This window comes from Carassius gibelio, chromosome A6, assembly GCF_023724105.1.
Source record: "Carassius gibelio isolate Cgi1373 ecotype wild population from Czech Republic chromosome A6, carGib1.2-hapl.c, whole genome shotgun sequence".
Lineage (NCBI taxonomy): Eukaryota > Metazoa > Chordata > Actinopteri > Cypriniformes > Cyprinidae > Carassius > Carassius gibelio.
Genome location: NC_068376.1, coordinates 15,764,599 through 15,787,843, shown reverse-complemented (window position 1 = coordinate 15,787,843; position 23,245 = coordinate 15,764,599). Strand labels below are relative to the sequence as shown.

The following is a 23,245-nucleotide window of genomic DNA, read 5'->3' as shown; positions in this document are numbered from 1 at the left end:
CTGAATAATTAAGCAAAATACTGAGAAAATTGGCCTTAAATTCGTCCAAATGGATTCTTACCACTGCCTATTAGTAATCAAAAATTAAGTTTTGATATATTTATGATAGGAAATTTCCAAAATATCTTCATTGAACTTGATCTTCACGTAATATCCTAATGATTTTTGCCTTGTGGTCCAGGGTCACATTTGACCATTCAAGCACAATAAATCACGAAAGAGCACTGCATTGATATCTATTTCACTGCTTATTGCACTTATCTCACTCTTTATTTTCTGATTCATGCATGATTCCTTAATCACTCAAAAGGTGTATAATGTTTAAGCAGTTATAGCAAAACTATATAGCAAAATCTCTAACGATAGACACTTAATTTTGCGGTAATGATATATACTGTAATATTGCCCATCCCTACTTGGAACTGATCCCGACTGATCAGAATCAAGCATTCAACCATACTGAGGTATATGGATATGCTTACCTCCACATAGATGGGTCTGTTCTCTGTGATGGTGAGGAAGGACTGAGTGCTGGTGTAGTGGAATGGATTGTTATACAGTTCCATGTTGAAGGTTACATTATTTAGAGAGTCTACAGCGAAATCATCAGATCCATTACCACTGTCAACTTGGGTGTCCTGGTTCTTACGGTACGTGCAGTTGAACTAAGGACAGAGAAACAGTTTGTTGGAAAATATGAATATGCGTGAAAAATCTTTTGATCAAATAAATGCAGTGGGATAATTCTTTTTTTTCACATTAGGGATTTTTAATGTAAATTTTTGGGTGAACTAATCCTGCACCATATATGAATACTCCAGTTTGACGTGTAAATATCATACCAAGATAGTCGTAAGATGTCCATTTTCAGCTATAAATTTCCCTGTCACATCCAGATCTCCTGGCATTACAACATCTCCTGACTCCAGATCTTCATATTCAAAGGGCCAGCCGCTTCCATCCTTCTGTTCTGATTGGCTAATAACAATCTGTCAATCACAGACACAGAAAACATGACTTCACAGTAATAAAGAAATGTAACCCCAACCATTTCAACAAACATACAATTTCCTCTATAAAACTTTCCTTGCTTCACTCTGGTGCTTAGCACTGATATAGTCAAGAGATAATTGAAATGTTTCATTGCCAAAGGTCTACCGAAACTGGTGAGAAAGCTGGATTTAATACATGGGAATGCACAATTTTAGCAATGCGACTCCCAAGGCTAGATGCACCAAAACAAAAGTTCTCAGTTCTTCTCATCAGAAAAACAATCCATTTGCATTATAATATGAGAATCACCTCCCTATGTGAGCTCAGAACAATATGTGGGTTTAAAGAGGACTGTGAACATTGTCTAATGGAGGACAAATTGATTCACACAAGACAAAACAATTTGTCATAAGATTGTCACTGCAACAACAATCTCCTTTGATGCTCTCTGGATCCTTCGCTGCGAGCCAGTACTGTTTTCTGACCATACGGGTCACATTGTTTTAATTGCCCTTGAGGCTCAGGGTTCATAGTAAAGGATAAATATTTGGGAGGTCGTCCAGTTTTTTTATTGGGTTCAAGGCTAAAAGTGTTGTTAGGAATTTCCGCTAGAAATTATCGCAGAAGATCAGTGTGGAAGTAAGTCATCAGTGAACAGAAAAAACAGATACAGCATGTTGGAAGGGACACTGGACCTATACACTCGCATCCATTGGACAAAACAAGAACTAATTTCACAATCTGATATTATCGATTGTATATTTCCTTTAAGTACTCACTGAATTGATATAGAGGACCACTGGGCTGGGGTGGGAGGGAATTTTGGTGGTTTGGCAGTCAGACAGGGGCGTCTCCAGTATATAGTGGGTGGTGTTGGAGGTTGCTTTGCATTGGGAGTCCTGAAGAGTGATATTGGGTTTTCCAAACCCATTGGCCTGTGAGGACATAAGAAAACATGAATTCACAGAAAAAATATCAACCTTTGACAACATATCAAACAATTGCTGTGTAAATCTGAGCTCCATTGTGTGTTTCAGTTCCTGACAATGACAAACAAAAATTGCAAGCTGTCCTAAAACCGCTCAAAGCATTTTGATTGTAGGATGAGGGTTTTTCTTCTTCCTCTGAAGTGATTTATTACACCACTTTTGGTTTCTGAGATCATGGCATATGGTCCACACATTCTGGGAATATTCTTACTATATCAGCCTGGGACAAAGACAAGGCGTCTCTCACTCACCACTTCTGCAATTCTTTAACCTTTTTATGTTGTTCTTACCAGTGTTAGGTACGGAGACAACACACATGACATGCAATAAAAAATTAATTGTGGGCATGATTTATTAATTAGTTCCATTGATTCACTATTGATACAAATTATTATATTGAGTGCACAATTTTATTAAAACGAGAGAACGGATTATTAAATTGTGCACATAATCTAGTAAATCGAGGGAACAAATTAGTAAATCATGCACACAATTTACTTAAAAAGAGGGAATTAATAAATCTTGTGCATGATTTACTTAAAACGACAGAACGAATTATTAAATTGTGCACATAATCTAGTAAATTGAGGGAACAAATTAGTAAATCATGCACACAATTTACTTAAAAAGAGGGAATTAATAAATCTTGTGCATGATTTACTTAAAACGACAGAACGGATTATTAAATTGTGCGCGTGATCTAGGAAATCAAGGAAAGAAATTAATAAATTGTGTGCATGATTTACTTAAAATGAGAGAACAGATTATTAAATTGTGCGTATGATCTAGTGAATCGAGGGAACAAATTAATAAATCATGCGCATGATTTACTTAAAATTAGAGGATGAATTATGAAATCATGTGCACAATCTAGTAAATTGAGGGAACAAATCGTACACAATTTACCTAGAACGAGAGAACGAATTAATATATTTGCGCACACAATCTAGTAAACTGAGGTAATGAATTTATTGATCGTGCCCACGATTTTGTTTTTTCTTGCATGTCATGTCTGTACTTATGGAATCTACTTTGAAACTACAGATTATTTAAAGTAGTTTAAACACACTTAAGCTATAACTTTAAACACGCAGTTAGCTACAATACTAATAAAGCAACAAAAGAATAAAAATACATCAAGTGTTTAAAATATTCAAATGTACCCTTAAAAATTGGGAGTTCATGAGTTTATTAAAGAATTTGAAACTTTTATTTAGCAAGAATGCATTGAACTGATCAGATGTGACAGCAAAGCAAATCTATAAAATCTAATGAACTAGTAATTGGAAATAGTCCTACTTCTTTTTTAGTTAGTAACTCTACAATACTAGTTTTTGCATCTAAATTTTTGTGTGTAGGTTATGTTTCCTGTTACCTGCAGAGTTTCCTTGTCAATGCTGACCACCATTTTGTTCTTCTCACACTGCACACTGAATCCTACATTCGGAGCACCCTGCTGTTCCTCGGGACCCCCAGCTTGATAGACTCGCTCCTCAAGAGACGGGGGCACAGGTAGGAATGACTGGCCCTGCTCCACAGATGGCAGGAAGGGGAATGGGAACCTGTTCTGTGCAGGGGAATCCCGGGTGCTGGGCTTAGGAAGTGGGTTGATGTTGCGGAGAATAGACAACTCTGGTGGGAGCATTCCCTCATCCATGATCCCTAGATCTGGAAGTGACAGCAGTTGAGATAAAAACATCAATATGATTGACAGCTTCTTGTTGTTTTTTTCTTCTTCAAGAAATTGAGTAGTTATGAATAGTTTTCCAGTATAAAATTATTATATTATATTATATGATAAATATATATATTATATGATAAATGTTCTTAAAAAAAAAACTAATATATATATATATATATATATATATATATATATATATATATATATATATATATATATATATATATATATATATATAAAACATTTTAACAATTGTTTTTGAAGAAAAGACCTTGTTTTAGGTTTTATATTTCTATTAGAAAATAGCTTTTTTATTAAGCATTTTGCAGTAGTTGTAATAGCAGTGTTAATGTTTTAATAACAGCATTAAAGTACTTCTGAAGTAAATGTATCTTGATTTGAGGATTTTTAGTTTGTGTACTGTTCATATCTTTAATTACCGCTCTTGCCTCGTTCTCTGAGGCGCAATTTGAAGTGATTGGCAACAGGGGTGTTGGTGTAGGAAGTGACGGGTTTGAATCCGTTTTCCTCTGCCCACTGAATGAGAGCCTGAGATCCTGCAGGCAGCATCTGTTTCACCATCTTTGACACCTGCATTAGCCTTTCTGTGCCTTCACTCAGGCTGACGGTATCTGACGTCTGAGAAAGACAGATGGGGAAGAACAAGATAACATGCATTCACTTCACATGCAGAAAAACAGAGGAATGCAGTCAGAAGTGCTCATTCTTTGGTGTAGAATATAAAATTGAGGCCTATTCAACTTGTTTCATTTGTTTATCTGAGACACATTTCACAACTCTTAAATAATAAGCCAAGGTTGCTCTTGTTTTCATTAACAACATATTTTGATGTAAGATCTTATCTTATGGTCCAAAATTAACACTCACCAAGCTTCAAGAAAAGAAATGTTGGCCAGAAAAGGAATTGCAACATAATGCATGTTTTAAATCAAATTGTAAGAATGATAAGACTAACTCTTGGTGAAAGAAGAGAAAACACATCAGTGCTCAAATGCCAAACAGTGCTTAGCTTTTTAGTGTAAATTTACCATCAGAACTAATTCCTAATTCCTTTTTTTTATGTCGAATATCCCTAACATTAAGTCACCTTAAGTCACGTTAAGATGTATGTTGTGTTTATTCATTTTTTTAAATCAATCGCATGACATTGATCTTCACTGAATTTTTTTTAGACCGTCCTCATTACATATCTGTAGTTTTGACAAAGTGAGACATGCTGCAGTTGGTCTATGACCAATTTACCAGGTTTAAATTGATTGCGGTTTGAGATACGTCAGATTAAATAGGAATTAAATGCTATCTTGTGTTGGTCTCTGTTGGGTGTGAAGGACAGATGGCCCTATTTCCCAGCCGTTTTTCCCACAAATGCCTCAACAGGCCGGACAATGAGCTTGAGCCAATCTGCCAACAGTAGCAAGGATTTTATGAGGCTGAGGATCGTATCACATGCATAACTTACATTCTCCTATGCTTTAACACACTGTAACTGATTCACTTGGACATAGACAAGTTCAATCAAACACATTCATGGAGACAGATGAATTTCACTCACGCTTAGGCATGCACATAAAAATTCTCTAATGAACTTTATGACTCTTTGACTGCCAGTTCCAGAATACCATAGCATAATGTAAGAACACTGTACCCCTATTAGTTTAAATTCCGAAACTGTAATTTGTTAAAGTGTCTATTGGAATCACTACTGAACCTAGTGAAAAATAAATAGACTAAAATGTATGTGAAATACATTTATTTCATGCTAAGTATACTACAAACACGTCTACATATATTTATGTACTTAATAAAAAATATCCTGCAATTGTACAATTTAGTATCCTAAACTGGTATACTTAAAGGCTGCTAAATTGATACATCTCATTTTGCACTTAATGCACTTTGATTGTGCTGAAGTGGAACTATTGCAAGTGTACTTTAGGTATCTTGCATTTAAAGACCATATAATCCTCATCAACAGTGACATTAAAACACATTTTAGGCTTAATATTAATAAATGTGCATTGTGCACAAGTAGTACTCCAAATAAAGATTGATCACTTTTATATCAGTAAGTCTTGAGCGATATGTCAGTAAATATGTTAATAGCTTTGCGCTATACTTAGTATGAAATAAATGTATTTTAAATATAATACTTTTTTTTACTGCGGGAACCATTGAGCATGTCTCAATTTCTTAAACTTAAACATTGTTATATATAAACCACTGTTGTCTACTGTACAGTGTTGGTTTCTTTGTATATTCTTTCTATATTCAACGAGAGATCAGTCTGTACAAGAATCACACTGTATTTTTTAGGGGTGCTCCGATCACGATCGGCCGATGGTTAATGCGCATCTCGTCAGTAAAGCCGGTTTTCTAATCAGCGGTTAATTCCATCAGGTGCGTGATTTCACATAGAGTAGCTGTTACTACACAGAGCCGTTGTTAATAGAGAAGATGCGCAAATCACGTTAATTTTCAGCGTTTATTGGCGCATCTTCTCAGTTAACAACGGCTCTGTGTAGTAACAGCTGCTCTATGTGAAATCCCGCACCTGATGGAATTAACCGCTGATTAGAAAACGTCTCGGTTACGTATGGTAACCCTCGTTCCCTGAAGGAGGGAACGGAGACGCCACGTCGGATGACCGACGAATATGGGATATCGCTTCGATAGACCAATCTACTTCGAGTGTAAACTAAACGAGCCAATGCACATTGGCATGCAATTATTGCATCCAGCTGCCGCTGATCACTGCGTGAGTATAAGAGGGCAGCAGGTGCAATGCATACCAGTTTTTCGCTGAGGAGCCGAGCCGGGAACCCGGCAGCTCAGCGGCGGTACAGCAACCATGGCGACGGGACGTGGCGTCTCCGTTCCCTCCTTCAGGGAACGAGGGTTACCATACGTAACCGAGACGTTCCCTTTCAGTCGGTCACTCTCGACGCCACGTCGGATGACCGACGAATATGGGATCCCTATCAAAGCGCCATGAGTGCTGCCCCTTCCAGTGCCCTGTGCGAGCCGCCTGCGCCCCTATTAGGTGTAGGCCGGGGCTCAGAACAAGTAGCTCCACTCACCATTGTCAAAGCACTACCTCACTGGGTGAGATTGGATAACACTGGGAAAACGTACCCGGTCCGCTTGGAGCCGGGACGCTGCGGAAGCCCCATCCTTCCCGAAGGAGGTCTCGGAGGCAAATACACATATAGCATCCGTTTAGGAATATACGGAGAAATTTGAGGTGATTAAAACCCTCTTGGGAAGGCAGAAGTCTGCCGGGGAAACATGGGCTCTAAGGCTATACCGTGGACTATACACATATGAGTACCGCTCAGGTCTCAATATGGAGCCCAGCCTTCCATAGTTCTCATGGATTCATCATGAAGGCCTGGCGCCGGACGTTCCGCCGCGTCCAGCTGCCTAGGGTGATGGAGGATCTCAACAGGGTCTACAGTACGGACACTCTGGAGCAGTTTTAGCAAGCCGACACTAACCGGGGCCTCTTAGTGCCACTACCCGTTTGAGGTGAGAACACAGGAGGATACCGGCTCTACACGAAGGCTATAGAACCTAGCGAACGTGTTAGGGGTCGCCCAGCCCGCAGCTCTACAAATATCTGTCAGCGAGGCACCACGAGCCAGCGCCCAGGAGGAAGCAACACTTCTAGTTGAGTGAGCTCGCAACCTGAACGGGCAGGGCACATCCTGAGCCTGATAAGCCAGGGTTATGGCATCCACAATCCAGTGGGCCATCCTCTGCTTAGAGACGGCATTCCCCTTCTGCCGGCCTCCGTAACAGACAAAGAGCTGGTCTGAGGTCCTGAAGCTTTGCGTCCGGTCCACGTAGCACCTTAATGCTCGAACAGGACAAAGCAAAGCCAGGGCTGGGTCTGCCTCCTCCAGGGGCAGCGCTTGCAGGTTCACCACTTGGTCTTTGAAGGGTGTAGTGGGAACCTTGGGCACGTAGCCAGGCCGGGGCCTCAGGATTACCTGGGAGTCAGCCGGCCCGAACTCTAGGCACGAATCGTCGACCGAGAATGCATGCAGGTCCCCTAACCTCTTGATGGAGGCCAGTGCAAGCAGGAGCACAGTCTTCAATGAAAGAAACTTTAGCTCAACTGAATGCAAAGGCTCAAATGGGGCCTGCTGTAGTGATTTAAGCACTAGAGACAGGTCCCAAGAGGGTATACAGGGGGGCCGGGATGGATTTAACCTCCTGGCCCCTCTAAGGAACCTGATGATGAGGTCATGCTTACCCAAAGACTTCCCATTCACAGGGTCATGGTACGCAGCAATAGCGGCAACCTGGACTTTGAGGGTGGAGGGAGACAGCCTTCGCTCCAACCCTTGCTGCAGAAAGGATAGCACGACCGCAATCGGGCATCTTCGGGGGTCTTCTCGGTGAGAAGAACACCACTCAACGAACAGGTTCCACTTCAAGGCATAGGCGTGTCTCGTAGACGGTGCTCTTGCCGAAGTGATGGTGTTAACTACCTCTTGGGGTAGGCCACCTAGAACCTCCGCGTCCTGTCCAGGGACCAAACATGGAGTTTCCAAAGGTCTGGACGAGGGTGCCAAATGGTGCCCCATCTCTGAGTCAGTAAATCCCTCCTCGGAGGAACTGGCCAAGGAGGGGCTGTCAAGAGGAGCACTAGTTTGGGGAACCAGGTCCGAGTAGGCCAATATGGCACTACTAGCAAGACTTGCTCCTCGTCCTCCCGGACTTTGCACAATGTCTGTGCGAGAAGGCTCGCTGGGGGAAACGCATACTTGCGTAGGCCCCGCGGCCAGCTGTGTGCCAGTGCGTCCGTGCCGAGAGTTCCCTCGGTCAGGGAGTCGAAAACCTGGCAGTGAGAGGTCTCTGGAGCAGCAAACAGGTCTACCTGAGCGGCTCTGAACCACCTCCAAATCAGCTGGACCGTCAGGGGATGGAGTCGCCATTCTCCCGGGAGCATTGCTCAAGACAGCTCGTCGGCTGTACGACTGAGCAGGCCTGGAATGTGAATGGCACGAAGTGACCTCAGAACCTTCTGACTCCAAAGGAGGAGGTGGCGGGCGAGTTGCGAGATGCGACGAGGGCGCAGACCACCTTGGCGGTTGATGTACGCAATAGTCGCAGTGTTGTCCAATCGGACCAGCACCGGCTTGCCTCGTAAGAAACCTTTGAGACGGTTCAAGGCAAGGTGCGTTGCTAACAACTCTAGGCAATTGATGTGCCACTGCAGCTGCGGGCCCGTCCAAACCCCTGAGACTCCATGCCCGTTGTACGTGGCCCCCCCGGCGGTGGTGGAGGCATGCGTGTAAACCACAGCATGCCTGGAGATCTGCTCTAGGGGCACCCCTGCCCAAAGGAATGTCAGATCTGACCACGGAGTGAGGGTTTGGCGACAGGCCGGTGTAACTTGGACCCGGTGAGTGCCGCGCTTCCACGCCCACCTCAGGACTCGGCCATAAAGCCAGTGCTGGAGCGGTCTCATATGTAATAGGCCAAGCGGTGTAAGTGCCGCTGTGGCCACCATATGCCCCAGGAGCCTCTGAAAGAGTTTCAGTGGGACCGCTGTCCTGCTCTTGAACGTATTCAAGCAGGCTAGCACCGACCGTGCACATTCCTCTGTGAGGCGTGCTGTCTGTTCGACCGAATCCAACTCCATACCGAGAAAAGAGATCCTCTGCAATGGTGAGAGTTTGCTCTTTTCCCAGCTGACCTGAAGGCCCAACAGGCTCAGGTGCCAGAGCACCACATCCCTGTGCTCGCACAACTGATCTTGAGACTGTGCTAGTATCAGCCAATCGTCTAAGTAGTTGAGAATGCGAACACTCTGCTCTCTGAAAGGAACGAAAGCTGCCTCCCTGACTTCCGTGAAGACACAGGGAGACTGGGACAGCCGGAAGGGCAGGACCTTGTACTGATATGCTAGTCCCTCGAACGCAAACCGCAGAAAAGGTCTGTGGCGCGGAAGTATGGACACATGAAAGTACACGTCCTTCAGGTCGATCGCTGCAAACCAATCTTGGGGACGGACGCACCTGAAAATGCGTTTCTGTGTCAACATTTTGAACTGTAGCCGATGGAGGGCCTGATTCAAAACTCGCAGATCCAAGATCGGTCGTAACCCACCGCTTTTCTTGGGTACAATGAGTTACGGGCTGTAGAGCCCCATCCTCATATCGGCTGGAGGGACCGGCTCTATCGCGGCCTTCGCCAGTAGGACTGCGATCTCCTTCCGCAAGACAGGGGCATCGGACGCTTTCACAGTAGTGTAGCGGACACCGCAGAGCTTGGGGGGAAGCCGGGCGATCTGAATCGCATAGCCGAGGCTGATGGTTCGCAGAAGCCAGCGAGACGGGCTGGGTAGCGCTGACCAGGCGCCTAAGAACCATACCAGCGGGACAAGCGGAACCACAGCCGTACCCGCAGTGGGGCAGCGCGGTGGAACACAGGGACCCAACTCGGGTGGCTTGTGAGCAGGCCGGAGTGTGGTGCGAGTGTGGGGTGCAGGGCTCACCTGGTTGGCACACAGGTTGGCAGAGGGTGCGTGAGTAGGGCCTTTGTTGACGCTCTCGAACCGCCCACTGCTGCCATCTGGCGAAGGAGGAGGATGAGTGAGGTCCGGTGCTTGGCCGTCCGCAACTCTCCGTGCCCTCCTGGGACCCAGAGAGGGAGGAAACTACTCTCCTGTCGAGATTTCCAGATTCTCCGCCTGGCCCTCCTCCAGGGGAGGGAGAGGTGCCTTCACCATCCCCCAGAAAGCAGCTACCTCTCTCTGGGTCACCCGTCCCAGGGCCTCTTGCTCTTCTGCTCACCGCCAAGTTTGACGGGGGCCAGGACAGGAGGGGCAGCCTGCCTGCGCCCAGCTCAATGGCACCACTTGGAGGCTGCTGCAGATGCGATGCGTGAACAGGGGCGGATGCAGGGGGCTGCCCTCGGCGACGAGCAGGCTGGGGCACTGCAGCCGGCGGGTGGGTAGAAATAGCAGCAGCTGCCCGCCGGGGCAGGATGTGTCGGATCGCCTCAGTCTGCTTCTGGGCAGCCGAGACTTGCTGGGCCAAGATCTCGACTGCGTCGCCGAAGAGGCCGGTCTGGGACACAGGGGCATTGAGAAACCGGACCTTGTCTGTGTCCCTCATGTCTGCCAGACCCAGCCACAGATGGCGCTCCTGGACCACTAATGTGGACATCGCACGACCCAGCGAACGCGCGGTGACCTTCGTCGCTTGAAGCGCAAGGTCAGTGGCGGTTCGGAGCTCTTCCAGAAGCGCTGGATCGTGACCACCCTCGTGCAGGTCTTTCAGTGCCTTAGCCTTGTGCACCTGCAGTAACGCCATAGCGTGTAAGGCGGAAGCAGCTTCCCCGCAAGCCACATAGGCACTGCCGGTCAGACCAGACGAGTGCCTACAGGCCCGGGAAGGGAGCACCGGGTCTCCACGCCAGGAGGCGGCGGACTTAGGACACAATTGCATCGCTACCGCCCGCTCCACCAACGGGATTCCAATTAATCCAATTAATTAATCCGACAGCTCTCCCTCCGATGCTGAGATCGACATCTGGTCGGGGGGAGTCCCACTGGATACCGCTGGTACGCTCCTTGAAGAGGGCCCAGCGCGTTCCGTGGGTTGCTCCACTGGATCGGAGGTGCTAGAGGAGTGGTGGTCCCCAGAGGGTTGGTTCCCTGCGGGGTTTGCCACCACTGTGACCCTCAAACCACTCGCGCTACTGCCGGAAGTGGTTCTCGTCTGTCGGCCGCCAGAACGAGTCCCAGATCGCGGCCGCGGCAACGGGACTCCGCCCCCCTGAAGGTAGCGGAGCCTGGTTTGCAGCTCCGAGATGGTCATATTCCCGCAGTGAGAACATGACTCATCCACGAAAGCCACCTCAGCGTGCTCGACGCCCAGACACGTGAGGCAGCGATCGTGACCATCACCCGTTGCCAGGTAACGACCGCACCCAGAAACGCACGGGTGAAACGGCATCCTTATAAGGACGATCCGTCGTCTTTATAAAGACGCACCCGTGAAGCTCTTTTAGAGAAATTTGCTCTTTTAGGAAATGCTCTTTTAGTGCTGAGGCGCACAGGGGAATTGGCCGCTTGCAACACGACAGGGGTAGTGCAACCTGAAGTGTGCAATCCACTCGACACAGGAACGACCGCCGCTGAAGCGCCGTCTCGCCAACACACTAAGCTTCCGAGAGCGTGCTGAACTCGTAGTTCACAGCAGACACAGTTGAGCAGAGCGATACTAACGCTCGGCTCCGAAGCGAAAAGCTGGTATGCATTGCACCTGCTGCCCTCTTATACTCACGCAGTGATCAGCGGCAGCTGGATGCAATAATTGCATGCCAATGTGCATTGGCTCGTTTAGTTTACACTCGAAGTAGATTGGTCTATCGAAGCGATATCCCATATTCGTCGGTCATCCGACGTGGCGTCGAGAGTGACCGACTGAAAGGGAACCAGCTTTACTGACGAGATGCGCATTAACCATCGGCCGATCGTGATCGGAGCACCCCTAGTATTTTTGTATATAAGTACTTTAATCTACATTATTCATTTCCAGTTCAGAAACATATCCAGAAATTATCATATAAACACCATCAAACTCTTAAAAGTGAAAAATAATAATAATAATAATTCTAATAAGCAGCATATAAAAAAGCACAAACATTTAGTATTAAATTACACAGTGTGTGCAAGTCACTTTCCCAGAGTAGTGAAGTGATAGCTTCAGTGGTGTGAGTCTGAAACCAGCAGCCAGACACTCCCATAATTCATATTCTGAAGTGCCAGGCCTACACTACAATCAAAACACACCAAAGGCTCTGGCTGAAGAAAAACTCACTACACTCCTCCTTCTGTTATTACTCCACTTCATGACAGGCCTCCAGATCACAGTTCATTGGATCAACTTGCTATCTTTTGCTCACTCTTTTTAAACAGTTTGAAGATAAAGAATTACATATAGTTTAATGATATACAGAGCTACTAAAGTTTGGAACAGTGATTTTTTTTGATAGTAAAGAAATTATACAACCCTAAAAAAGAAACTTCCGTGGTTTTCAGACTTCCATATTCAACTGTGATAATAATTAATCACGATTAAAAGCTCTGCCATCACAGTAATTAAATCAAATTTGTAAAAATATAAATAGTAATAATATTCCACAATATCACTGCTGACTTTGGCATTATTTTTGATCAAATAAATGTAGCCTTGGTGAAAATAAGAATGTTCTTTCAAAAGCATAAAGGAAAATATGTATGTAACAGCAGTATTTATATGAATATTTTTTCCTTTTTTTTTTTTTTTTTTACTTTTTACATTACAGCTGGACTTTTACTATAATATGAAATTTTATAAAAACAACCATCCTAATATATATATATATATATATATATATATATATATATATTTTTTTTTTTTTTTTTTTTTTTTGCATAACATATCTTTAAACTTTAATCAGTATATTTGTCTAAGTTTCCAGTAAAAATATCAAAACTTCCATTAAAGTCACTTATAATTTTGTCAAGATTTTTACATAAAAAAAAACATAATTTAGAAGTAATAGGCTATTTTCTGTCCTGTTTTGTCTCCCTTCATCAGAATGCTCTGTTTGAATAGGAGTATGTATGAATAGTATGTAAAAAGCAACAATAGAAAAAACAAAAACAGGCATGAGGGATTTGCTGTCTTTGCAGGTACATTATATATTTATATATGTGTTCTATACTAGACAAACTGAGAGTTATGGCACTTGTATACTGTTGTTGTTATCTTGTTGACCTGACTGCTTCTATTGTTCTCATTTGTAAGTCGCTTTGGATAAAAGCGTCTGCTAAATGATTAAATGTAAACATAAATGTAAATATTTTGCATGTAGCCAATAATTTAGAAATCATACCACAATGTCCAGTTTGCCGATGACGCTGTGGGCTTTGATTACCCAATTCACTGACTTCTCACATTTCAGAAGTAACACAACGTCACGATGTAGTCGGGCGCCACCATCCAGCGGCCTTAAATCCACAATCACATCCACTTGGAATGCACTACTCAGAGAGAGGGAGAGAGAGAGAGAGAGAGAGAGAGAGAGAGAGAGAGAGAGAGAGAGAGAGAGAGAGGGACAATGAAAGGATGGCTATACGAATCTTGGAAAAATTAAGTTTTAACATGTTTTTTGTCTAGCCAACTGATTAAAATACTGGACCTCTTCATAGAAAACCAAGTTGGACACATGTTAAACAGACCACATAACGCAATGCTGGCATTCATCAAGATCCTTGCATAACTTTAGATTTGTTTTTCATTTTTTAGTCTCTATTAGGCAATAGTGAGTGATATTGGTGGAGGCAGAGAGAGTTTTCCAAAATCAACAATACCCAAGTTCCTGTCTATTTCCAAATATACTTCATAGAACCAGAGGAAACACAATGACAAACTAAAATGACAAATACGAAGCGACATGCACGCACATTTACACATGAAAGCAAACACACCCACCCATGAGCGCCTACATGCACACCATGGTATACTAAACACAGAAACACATTTATACATATTATTAACTTCTTTTATGAGAAATGGATGTCTGGAAAAGCCTTCAGGTGTCTTTCAACAGCAGATATTTTTGTAATACAGGAGAACAAAAAGGCATGTAGTTCTATAGTCTTCTCCTCACCTGCTGGAGTTTGGTGCCTGGAGCTCAATGATGTGGACATCCTGGTCATGATCAGGACCTGAGAGAACACACCCTGTGGATGGCTGGGGCTGGATGTAGCTTGCCAGGTAGTTCAGAGACAGGAACTTGTTATCAATCTTACAGGTCTCAGAAAAGACGGGGTCTGAAACAAATTTGAGATACACTTAGGTTAAGGGCTAGAAAGTTTGAGGACACAGAAATGTTTGATTGGCACATACAGTACACCACATTACCAACAGTTAGTCACAGTCCTATAATCTTATATTTAGTATAATAGCAATAGCAATAGTTTGTATCACTTGGCTTGTCTATATTTGCTGTGTACCAGAATAGAGTACAAGAGCAGGAATAGAAGCAAAGTGAAGTTTGTGTGTGTTTTTTTTAATAGTGGTCAATCTGTTTTCAGCGGCCACTGGTGATGTTCATGTCTTAAAAGCTGGTTGGCCAAATGCAATTAAAATATTTTTTATTTTATTATTAATTGAATTATCAATTTGTAAATATATTATTATATTTTATTTGCTCAGTGTTCAAAGTTGAAAACAGTTGTGCCGTTTATTATTCAAGAAAGTAGGATTCAAGAAAATCCTAAAAAAACAGCATTTATTTAAAGTATAAAAAAAAATAAAACATTTAAAATATTTCAAATGTTTCAAGAAAAATAATAATAAGTCCTTAGGGTCACTTTTATTAAAGGGGTCATACGATGCGATTTCAAGTCTCCCTTTCTCTTTGGGTGTTACAAGCTGAGCGTGAATACATATGTTCCCTAAAGTTGCAAAGACTAAAGTCTCAAACCCAAAGAGATATTCAGTTTAAAAGTTAAGATTCGTCAACACCCTCCTAAAATGGCTCATTTAAACATGCCCCCACATCTACATCACAGTGTGGGACGATTTGCATAACATTGACCAAATGTTGATGCAAAGAAAGAAGGCGTAACTTTGATTCTCGCTGTAGTATTATTGCCGCTGCCATGTCGTGGAGACGCTGTGTGTTTTGTTGCGAAAGCGGAAATACTTTGATCGGTCTTCCAAAAGAGGACACAACTAGAAATCAGTGGTTAAGTTGTATTTACAACACTGTTCCAGAACAGTTCAACCCAAATATTTGTGTGTGCAAACACATTTTATGGAGGACTGTTTTCTGAACCTACAATGCCGGCTGTTCTGACTCACAGCCTTTCAGTATGTTTTCATATTTAAAGAATTTGCCACTGACTACTTAAATGCGAGTTTTGAGCAGTGAGTAGTGCTTGTTGTTTGTTGTTTCTCACAAAAGCAGACATTCAGACATGCTACGCAACGCAGCATATAAAAAGACAGTATAAGTCATTGTAATCAGTAATTATGTCCCCATTTGTAATGGGATTTATTAGTTTTGTCTCATCACACCGGGACACGGCATCACAGTATGGTAAAAGGCGTAACATTTTCGTCACACGCTTGAGGTATTCAGCCAATCACAACACACTGGATAGCAGGCCAATCAAGCACACCTCACTTTTCAGAACAATGAGTTTTGTAAAAATCTTTTCAGAAAGGTAGGGCATAGAGGAGAAACAATAATGTACAGTATGTGGAAAAACCACATTAACATTTCATTAAAGGCACAATATGTAAGTTTTTCTGCTGCAAAGCGCGTATTCAAAACAAACAAAGAAACAAAGAAGTAGTTTGATGACGCGTTTTGTCATCTTCATCCCCACAGCTGATGCAATCCGAGGGGACTTGGGGCAGAAATCATTTTCATGGATGTGCTTATGATTTATTAATATAGTAGTATGAATCAGGGTGAGGATGAAAGCCTTCGAAGCAAAACGAGGCCGCTGAATGAGCGCAACACATGGTTCGAAAGCAGCAGAGCTTTTATTATGCCACAGTTAACTGCTTCCACTCCTTCCAGTTGTATATGTAAAGCAGCACTGTTCTATCACACTAGATACATTTGAAAGTTCTGTTATAATGCTTCTCTCTGTGGCTGTCTAATAAAATGCATAACATATTAAAGTGTCTTTGGTGTGTCCATGTTTTCTACAAAACAAAACTGGAAATCGATGGTGTATGATGTCATTGGCATGACACTATGGACACGGTCCGTGGCACTAGTTAAAATTGCTTATTTCTCTGGATTTAAACATTCTTCGAAACATTTGGGATAATGTAAGTACACAAGTCAGCAAAAAATATTTCACTGGTCTAGTGGATTTTTGCATATTTTAATAAAAAAATCTTATACATTGTGCCTTTAACCCAGATACACAAAATAATGTTCTTTTTTAGCAACGTCATGTGATCCTTGCTGAATAAAAGTCTTAATTTATTTTAAACAAACAACAACAAAAAAAACTTATAAACCCTCATAAATGCTTATTTATCAATCAAATCACAGTACTCTGCCTGACCTGTCCTGTTGCAGAAAATCTTTAACTATTCCCTGAAAAACAAAACAAATACTCTCTGCTATTGAACGCTGTTTTCTTTGCTCCTCCACAAAAGAGATGATGCCTCTTCTCTTTACCCCAGAGAAACAGAAGACAGATGTTTCCTTATTTGCCCATTACGCTTACGGACAAAGCGCAAGGGTGATGAGTGTGAACTCATTATGAAAGGCTGGCATCTCTTACTCTGGGCTCTTCCTGGCTCTTTGAGGTACTGGGGGAAAGAGGGTTGCCTGTTCTCTGCAGCAAACAGATCGGAAGCATGTCCGCTCTCTACAAACGGTTGAGATTGAGTAGAAGGCCAGAACTCTCCTGAAGAGGTAAACACAGCCTTCTGAGTTGCTGCCAAACCACAAACTAAGAAATGGCAGCGGGCCAAATGTTTTACGAAACTGACCGAAACAGGCTCAGGGGCTGGACTTTCTTCTAGTACTTGAATCTTATGTTCTTCTACGTATTGAAAAATGAGCACCAGCAGTTTAACTGGGCAACTTGACAGCTGAGAGATGCTGAAGTCAGACGTCAGACGTGTTGCTGGTTTGGTCTTAGAACTCAGCAGGGGAAACACGATGAAGCCCTGGGTGAATCACACAGCCGGATCTGTCTTTTTTTCTTTCTTCAAACAATTCCTGCGGCTCGCTACGCTAATGGTTCATATTTGCAAGTATCTGTTTCTACTTTCTCTCTTTCATGCCCTCAACAAGTAAACAACAAAATATATTTGAATGTGGCAGCCATGTCTGACTCAAACATCATATCAAAGTCCAACAATCGGTTTCAAGTTAAATCCCCCCAAACCGTTTCCTTTGAGAATAAGCCAATTCCCCCCCCCAGCGGCTCATGTCATTGGGAAGATGGCTGAGACACTTTGCCATCTTGCAGGGCTTCCTTGCACTGCTATAAATTTGGACTCTCTGTTTTTGGGCTTTATTTTCATTTGTGCTTTTTCTATACCTTCCCTGCCAAACTTCCCCTTTGTACATTTTTTCCCTCTCAGTCTGCTATTCCTCCTCATCCTTCTCTTTCTAAAAGGACTGTTGTGAAAGGCTTCAGGTTTGGCGAAGGGCCCATACGCTCAAGCTGGCAGTCAGTTTTCTCGTCTGAAACTCTTCCTGTATGTTTACTTGGCCTTTCCATCACTTCTCCATCACTTGGTTGCTTATGAGTCTGACAGAAAAGAAGGGAGTGACACGCAAGCAAATGAGCTGATTACAAATGAGAAGCAGAGAGAAAGTCCACAGATTTTGCTGTGTTGTTTTTAAATGAAACTTTGAAACATTGCCCAGTGAAAATCTGAATGACTTGAGGTGGCTTCGTTGTGATTTTTTTTATTACCCATGGTTGGTCTGGTTACTAAACACAGTCAACAGCTACCATTGAGAGTGAATTAACATGTGCTGGGCCATGACTGAAGTTCAAAGGCAGCTTAAAATGTGGCTTACACTGAAAGACAAATCATTTTCTTGATCAGGATTTGATTTTGAAGTAATCAGTTCGATTTTTAAAGCAAGATAAATGTACTCATTACTTTAGAAATGTTATTGATTACCAAGTGGAAAACTGTCTTTGGCACACACACAAACTCTTATTATTATTTTTATTTTTACAAAAAGACCAAAATACTGATTTGAAAATTTGTCAGGCACTAAAAAGATTATTAATAATGATTATTACAACGACAAAAAAAAAAAAAAAAAAAAATACATGTTAAAAAAAATAAATAAATAACTGTATAGCCTGAATGCACTGTAAGTCACACTGGATAAAAGTGTCTACTAACGGTGCATAAATGTACAGGTGCTGGTCATATAACTAGAATATCATCAAAAAGTTGATTTATTTCACTAATTCCATTTTAAAAGTGAAACTTGTATATTATATTAATTTATTACATACAGAATGATATATTTCAAATTTTTATTTCTTTTATTTTGATGATTATAACTGACAACCAGTGTTGTTTTTGGCAGCCCTTTTAGTTTTAGTCTTAGTCTTAGTCTTTTGGACGAAAATGCTTTTTAGTTTTAGTCACATTTTAGTCACTTATAAACTTCATCGTTTTAGTCAAGTTTTAGTCGACGAAAACACAAAAAGGTTTTTGTCAAGTTTTAGTCAATTTTAGTAAAAAACAAAAAAGTAGTCTTTAACAAATTAATTTAGGTTAAGAAATGGACTTAGGTTTTAACAGGTTGTAACGAGTGTTGCAATACATAAAACAACAGTTAACCTTAAAAGCTTTGCATAATAAACTAGACTTTCTCATTGATGGAGATGCAGTGCTGCCAAGCTGTACTTCATGGTCGCATTGGGCAGAAACCTTTTATCCACATATTTTTTCCATGAATTGATGCTCTTCTAAAATTTCAGCACATTGCCTATTTTCACCAGTAATCACAGTAATAAAGGAATGGTTAAAAAGTTTAAACAGCAAAAAACTTTGAGCTACACATTACACACAGATAAAGTGGTAACAGTGGAATCAGGAATAAAACATTCTTACTTTGGCAATTGTGGCTTTATTTGAGAAATTGCTAAAGTGCAATGAACAACGTGCCCAAAATATAAGCTATTGAGGAACACATACTTATGCTCTACAACTTGTGCTTCAACTTGTCTGCCAGTGCAACAACAATATGCATATTATTTGTAAACACAAACATCATACAACCCTGTCTAATAAAAGTAAAAAAGCAAATATCACAATTTTATATTTATATATGAATGTCAAGAGCTAAGAAGTGTATGCATTTATATAGCCTACACTAAACACAAATAATATACAATTAAATTATGCTCATTTTAAATGTATTGTGTAGGATAGGTATAAAAATATAGGCTTTTAATAATCTTTCAGTGTGCAAAACCCTGATAATATGAAACGCTTCAAAACAGAGCGCACAAAGGGCGTATGCACATCACGGGTGCAGAATGATGTGCTCAAAGCAACATGGAGTCACACAGTGTGCTGCGCTGCTCAAGTGCGCATTTAAAAGTACGTGCAACCCCGTCCCAGGTGCAGCCCCGTCTCGATCTGCAGGCTGCAGCCGGGTGCTTCTCCAAAATAGGCAGAAATGATATGCATTGTGAACGTCAGATTATAATAATTTTCGTCTCGTCTCGTCTCGTCAACGAAAACTCGAAAACATCTCGTCATGTTTTAGTCACATTAGAGCCATTTAGCTAGTCATCGTCACGTTACCGTCATAAAAAAAGGTGCATCAACGAAATCATTTTGTTATCGTCATCATTGACGAAAACAACATTGCTGACAACTAAGGAAAATCTCAAATTCAGTATCTCCGAAAATTTGAATATAACTTAAGATCAATACAAAGAAAGGATTTTTAGAAATCTTGTCCAACTAAAAAGTATGAAAATGAAAAGTATGAGCATGTACAGCCCTCAATACTTAGTTGGGGCTCCTTTTGCATGAATTACTGCAGCAATGCGGCATGGCTTGGAGTCGATCAGTCTGTGGCACTGCTCAGGTGTTATGAGAGCACAGTTTGCTCTGATGGTGGCCTTCAGCTCTTCTGCATTCTTGGGTCTGGCATATCCCATCTTCGGTTTGATTTTCTATGGGGTTAAGGTCAGGCGGGTTTGCTGGCCAATTAAGAACAGGTATACAATGTTCCTTAAACCAGGTACTGGAAGCTTTGGCACTGTGTGTAGGTGCCAAGTCCTGCTGGAAAATGAAATCTGCATCTCCATAAAGTTGGTCAGCAGCAGGAAGCATGAAGTGCTCTAAAACTTCCTGGTATACTGCTGTGTTGAACTTGGACCTCAGAAAACGTCTTGGTTATGTATGGTAACCCTCGTTCCCTGAAGGAGGGAACGGAGACACCTAGTTGGTGACCGACGAATATGGGATATCGCTTTTGATAGACCAATCTACTTCGAGTGTAAACTTAATGAGCCAATGCACATTGGAATGCAATTATTGCATCCAGCTGCCGCTGATCACTGCGTGATTATAAGAAGGCAGCAGGTGCAATGCATACCAGTTTTTCGCTGAGGAGCCGAGCCGGGGACCCGGCAGCTCAGCGGCGGTACAGCAACCATGGCGATGGGACGTGGCATCTCCGTTCCCTCCTTCAAGGGAACGAGGGTTACCATACGTAACCGAGACGTTCCCTTTCAGTCGGTCATTCTCGACGCCACGTTGGTGACTGACGAATATGGGATCCCTATCAAAGCGCCATTGGTGTTGCCCCTCCCAGTGCCCTGTGCGAGCCGCCTGCGCTCCTATTAGGTGTAGGCCGGGGCTCAGAACAAGTATCTCCACTCACCGTTGTCAAAGCACTATCTCACTGAGATAGGGTGAGATTGGATAACACTAGGAAAACGTACCCAGTCCGCTTGGAACCGGGATGCTGCGGAAGCCCCATCCTTCCTAAAGGAGGTCTTGGAGGTAAATACATATATAACATCTGTTTAGGAGTATACGGAGAAATTAGAAGTGATAAAAAAACCCTCTTGGGAAGGCAGAAGTCTGCTGGGGAAACATGGGCTTTAAGGTTATACCGTGGACTATACACATACGTGTACCACTTAGGTCTCAATATGGAACCCACCCTTCCATGTTTCTCACAGATACATCATGAAGGCCTGGCGCCGGATGTTCCGCCGCATCCAGCTGCTTAGGGTGATGGAGGATCTCAACAGGGTCTAGAGTACGGACACTCTGGAGCAGTTTAAGCAAGCCGACACTAACCGTGGCCTCTCAGTGCCACTACCCGTTTGAAATGAAAGAAAATGAAAACACATGGGTGAAACAGCATCCTTATAAGGACGGTCCGTCATCTTTACAAAGACGCACCCGTGAAGCTCTTTTAGAGAAATTTGCTCTTTAGGAAATGCTTTTTTAGTGCCGAGGCGCACAAGGGAATTGGCCGCTTGCAACACGACAGGGGTAGTGCAGCCTGAAGTGTGCAATCCACTCGACACAGGAACAACCGCCGCTGAAGCGCCGTCTCGCCAACACACGAAGCTTCCGAGAGCATGCTGAACTTGTAGTTCACAGCAGACACAGTTGAGCAGAGCGATACTAACGCTCGGCTCCAAAGCGAAAAGCTGGTATGCATTGCACCTGCTGCCTTCTTATACTCACGCAGTGATCAGTGGCAGATGGATGCAATAATTGCATGCCAATGTGCATTGGCTCGTTTAGTTTACACTCGAAGTAGATTGGTCTGTCGAAGCGATATCCCATATTCGTCGGTCTCCGATGTGGCATCGAGAGTGACCGACTGAAAGGGAACACAGTGGATCAACAACAGCAAACTGTGAAAACTTTTGGACTACTGTCAAGACAGCAGTCTTCCCCATGATTGTGTAGCCTACAGAACTACACTGGGAGACCATTTAAAGGCTTTGCAGGTGTTTTGAGTTAATTAGCTGATTAGAGTGTGGCACCAGGTGTCCTCAATATTGAATCTTTTCACAATATTCTAATTTTCTGAGATACTGAATTTGGGATTTTCCTTAGTTGTCAATTATAAACATCAAAATTAAAAGAAATAAACATTTGAAATATATCAGTCTGTGTGTAATGAATGAATATAATATACAAGTTTGACTTTTTGAATGGAATTACTGAAATAAATAAACTTTTTGATGATATTCTAATTATATGATCAGCACCTGTAAATGTTAGATTTACATACCCTCTCCAACCTTGATGTAGATGTCATGGGCCATCTTCAGTTCGCTGAAAGAGGTAACTGCGCCATAGCGTTGATGGGCCCAAGAAAGCAGGTGCTCATTGCCATGAGGAAGACTTTCTAACTTCACCTCACATGACTCAGAGAAATTTCCTGCCTCAAAGTGCACTTCTGATCCCTGTGCAACCTAAGAAATCAAGAAAATAAAGGTGTTAACATATTTTCTACAACATCATTGTTAAATTCGTTATTATGATGGCTTGATTCAATAACTAAACAGGTGTGTAGTAGTTCCAGATTTAATAACCCCCATTTCCATATCACTTTGACACTAAATCTTCTGAATTAGTAATGTAACTTTTTAACAATTGCATTACAAGGAGAAATTGCCATCCCAATGTGCAATGCAAACCCCTTTTGTTAACTTGTGGAGTTTTTTCCCCCTTGACAGTTCAATAGACAAAGATCTCACTGTTGATGTAGACAGGCCCATAAATCTCAAAGCTGTATTGATATGTATTTTACAACGAGAATAAAATTTAAGGGCAAAACTACAGATTATCAGGAAAGGAAAAAGAGTGTCACCCCAGGCCTTTCCAAAATGAAACCTTCCAGACAATCTTTGCCAAAACACATATTTAACACTCTGCCCTGATGTTTTTTTAAACCCTCTTTGAATGTGTGCTTCATATTTTCACACATGGTCCTCTTACACAATAAGGTGTCTGCTTTCCACTGTTTATATAACACACTGCTGTGCATC

At 42.4% G+C, this 23,245-nt stretch overlaps 1 protein-coding gene across 2 annotated transcripts in view; it reads right to left on the bottom strand.

Moving 5' to 3' along the window:
* The window catches only part of LOC128015522 (transforming growth factor beta receptor type 3), a 127,161-nt gene that overhangs the window by 22,552 nt on the left and 81,364 nt on the right, over positions 1–23,245 (bottom strand). The window contains exons 5-12 of one of the 2 annotated variants that reach the window (XM_052599403.1): positions 22,486–22,669; positions 14,359–14,521; positions 13,582–13,729; positions 4,113–4,302; positions 3,358–3,650; positions 1,773–1,928; positions 843–989; positions 483–665 (exon numbers count right to left, since the gene is read on the bottom strand). In XM_052599403.1, coding sequence (XP_052455363.1) covers positions 483–665; positions 843–989; positions 1,773–1,928; positions 3,358–3,650; positions 4,113–4,302; positions 13,582–13,729; positions 14,359–14,521; positions 22,486–22,669 — 1,464 coding nt within the window. Of the gene's footprint in view, positions 1–482; positions 666–842; positions 990–1,772; positions 1,929–3,357; positions 3,651–4,103; positions 4,303–13,581; positions 13,730–14,358; positions 14,522–22,485; positions 22,670–23,245 lie in introns of both variants that reach the window. The other variant, XM_052599402.1, reaches the window with a different exon arrangement.